This window comes from Salarias fasciatus, chromosome 20, assembly GCF_902148845.1.
Source record: "Salarias fasciatus chromosome 20, fSalaFa1.1, whole genome shotgun sequence".
Taxonomy (NCBI): Eukaryota; Metazoa; Chordata; class Actinopteri; order Blenniiformes; family Blenniidae; genus Salarias; species Salarias fasciatus.
This window is the reverse complement of record NC_043764.1, coordinates 24073920-24077622: the sequence shown is the minus strand read 5'-3', so window position 1 is coordinate 24077622 and position 3703 is coordinate 24073920. Positions and strand designations below refer to the sequence as shown.

Below are 3703 nucleotides of genomic sequence, written 5' to 3'. Positions count from 1 at the left end.
ACAAATCAGCGGGTTCTTGGGATTTACGCCACTTTCTTTCTGCTGCCCTGAGTCCAGCTCTTTGTTCTGTCAGAACTTCAGAGAGCCACGGACTTCGTTGTTTTTTCTTGGCTGGTTTCGACACCCGGGGGCAGAGTTTGTCCAAAGAGGACGCCAGAGAGGAACACAGCGTTTCTGTAGCCTCATTAACAGGAAGTGATGAGAAGTGTGAGTGGTCGGGCATGACAGAGCTCACCTCCTCAGACAGCTGAGCTGCTGTGAGAGACTTCAAGTTTCTGCGGACAGCTATGTACATATTGCACGTGTACTGAATTCTGATTTCAAACCATGAAACAACCATGAGTCAGAGTGAAAGCTAATAATTGAACATTGGTTTCATCTATTTGTAAATCTTTACTGACTCCCATGAATCCAACTGCACATCGTGTGTTACTCTGCATGCGCACACACATTTACTTCTGAAATAATTATAGTTTATTTATCAACCCTCCATGGTATACCTGTGCGTGCATGGATTTCCTCCTGCTCTAAGAATTTTTTCTGAGCTTTATGGCTCTATTAATCAGCTTCCCAATAAAATCTGTGCACAGTGATTTAGTGACACGGTTCAGTTCAAGCAGGGGAACTTTCAGTCAACAGTCCAAAAACATTTATTTGATGTTGTGATTTATGTGTAAAATACATTTCCTAATCCTCAGTAGAAATACTGCTCATAGTAAACAACAACAAGGACAGGGTGGAGATTTATTTAAAAGTGTAAAGAACATAAATATGTTCAAAAATTCAGACAAAATATCCCATAAACAATGCAAAAAAAAATGCCTTAACATAATGCTGACCTACCATAGCTCTTTTTTGCAATAAAAATACAAACATACCGGAAAACAACGTGGAAGAAACCGAACCTAAGTACTGTTCGAAGTGACATTTCAAGAATGATCTACATGCTACAGAATTTTATTCTTTAGGGTTTCACTGAGCTTTTTGTGAAGGCAAATATTTTCATGTTGATTTTCATTCAATGTGGCTTCAAACTGAGTAAAATGTTTATTCTGTCAAACACATAATCTTGAAGCAGTCACAGGTGATGTCTAATAAACAATGGAACAATACAAGGTTCAGAGGTTGACTAAATTCCCAGCAAATTACTTAACAGATGAAGTTAGATATGACTATTTTCCCCAAAGGATCCTTCAGATAAAAGCCCCACAATAAGCAACAAAGCAGAAGTGCAACAAAAAATATTTAAATAAACAAATATTCAGGATACTGACATTCTTCACTGATGAATTTGGCAAAATAAAGATTCAAAGACTGCTGTAATTAAACATGAGGTCTCCATGTTGAGTATCAGACAATCACAGACAGGAGCTCCACTTCCTCAGTACATCTCCCCCTCCCCCCGAGTTCCCTCCAGTCTCAGATCGGAGTCGTTCCTGCCCAGTGTGAAAAGACTCACGACCGCCATCAGAGCTGCCAGCATCATGACGGCACATCCTCCGAACATGTGTCTTGTACCGCTCCCGGCCTCCCCTCCTCCGGTCCCCGACACCTCCCCATGGAGAGCCAGCAGGCCGAGGCAGGCCAGCAGGTGCAGGGGCAGCCTGAACCAGGTCAGCACACTGGCCCGCTTCTCCTCTGGGATCACCCTGCCCTGCAGGAAGCTGACTGCGGGGAAGTAGAGACCGCAGGCCAACTCCAGCAGCAGGAAGGCCAGGAAAGAGTCGTGAGGTCTCGGCTGTCCCGGAGTGGTGGAAAAGGTCAGCATGAAGAAAGAGAAGAAGGCCATCAGTACAGCCAGGCAGAGCACGTGGCCAGGCTGGAGGCAGTAACGTGTGGAGGTGGCTAAGCGGTACAGCAAAGAGCCAACCATACTGGCAGCCATCAGGCAGGAGAACACGATTCCTAAAGGAGGCCCATGGGGGTCCAGTACTGGCGTCCACAGGAAAACAAAAATGTAGAGAACACTTTCAAACAGAGCCTGAACTCCGCCTAAGACCATTACTCTCCTGTCTGACAGCAGGCAGCGGAGCCCATCTTGGCAGCTGCGTGAGAAGCGAGCTTTAGCAGACAGTCGGGCCACACCCCCATTTGGCGTACTGAGGAGCTGAGTCTGTTTTCCTCCATCAAGATCTCCTTCAGCCTCCTCCTTTCCCCAGTCCGTGAGCACTACCCAGGCACAGCAGCCCAGACAGGGGACCGCCAGGAGGAAGGGGGCCACGGGTCCAAGGTGGAGCCACTCAGCCAGCAAGTTAGCCACCAGCCCTGCACCCACAGCAAGGCCATGGTTCCAGGTAGCAGCTTTAGTGAAGGTGCTGGAGATCCACTCCTTCGGAAAGTCGTGGACGTCTACATGCCGGTGCACATACCAGGCTTCAAACGTGGTGGCGAGGAGGGATGTGGACAGACCTCCCAGGATTCGACCCACAATCAAAACAAAGTAGTCTCTGGAGAGCTTGGTGAGGCAGCAGGCCGAGTAGGACAGGCAGAAGAGAAGACACGTCTGTCTGCGGCCCAAAGCCTGAGGGAGCCAGCCTGAAAAGGGAGCAAACAGGACGCAGGAGGCCAGGCCACACACATATAGGATGGCTATCTGGGACTCCAGGAAGCTGTAGTGACGGTAGAGTTTGTAGAGGTAAGGACCCTGGAGCCAGTCTGCCCACAGAGCCAGCAGGTACGCCCGGAGGAAGACACTCTGGAAGCGGCGGAAAGCCGGGTTGGCTACAGCCGTGGGGGCAGACTGAGGCGGTGTGAGGCGGCGTGCTGTGAGCTCCAGGCCCACACACAGGGCCAGCAGGCAGAGGATGGCCAGATACGCTGTCACCAACATTGTCTCACAAAGTGCACCTGCCTGATGGTCACTGAAGACAGCTTGAGGTGTTCCCAGCTCCTGTAGTCCAGTTCTTTAGCACCTACGGGCACAGCAAAGTTATCAAAGGACAAGTTTAGAGACATCATTATAACTGAATATCATCTAAAAGTTAATAAGGTATCGTATTTCGCCTACAAGTTTACTGACAACGGAAAAACAACGGATCTGGTTTGCTGTGAAAGTCTTATTCACCTTAACCAACCCTTGAAACGTGTATCCCGACAGTTCAGTAAGTTATAGCAGGTATTTACTTCACGGATGCTCCTTCCTGCTAATATAATGACGCTAACGTTAGCCTTGAAGCTAACATGCTACCAAGACAGGAATCCTTCAATTTCACACAAACAGACTCCAGTTGTTTTATTTTTCACAGTGTCACGCCGTGGCGTGTGTCTTACCGTGCCGTTTGACAGTGGTCCCATATTAATAATCCACCTCAGAGAGTGATGACAGACGACAACAGACACACCAACAAGCATGCATTCAAGCACAGCGACACTTCCGGGTCCAGTGTCCCGCTTCCGCCACGAGGTGGCGTCATTACGTCACGTTGAAGTCGCTCTCTGTGGGCGAAGGCTCATCTACACAGTAGAAAATATCAACACAACACTTTTGTTTTCGCTCCTATTTCTTATTCGCTGAATTCTAAGATCTAATTCTTGTCAGTGTAAACGAAGTGCCTTACTGCTCTCAAATATTGTCCTCAAATTTGTCTAAATCTGTCCATGAGCACTTCTATGTTGAGATAGTCCATCCACCTCACAGGTTTGGCATATGTTGCTGATTAGACAGCATGATAATTGCACAGGTATGACTGAGTCTGGAGACAAA

General features: G+C 47.8%; 1 protein-coding gene across 1 annotated transcript; it reads right to left on the bottom strand.

Annotated features, from left to right (window-relative positions):
* Positions 1-634: 634 nt before the first annotated feature.
* mfsd5 (major facilitator superfamily domain containing 5) lies at positions 635-3389 on the bottom strand. Its single transcript, XM_030119661.1, has 2 exons — positions 3271-3389; positions 635-2912 (listed from the first exon to the last, which is right to left on the bottom strand). Exon 2 carries the CDS (start codon positions 2828-2830, stop codon positions 1382-1384), a length of 1449 nt encoding a protein of 482 aa, XP_029975521.1. The 5' UTR covers positions 2831-2912; positions 3271-3389; the 3' UTR covers positions 635-1381.
* Between the last annotated feature and the right edge of the window lie 314 nt (positions 3390-3703).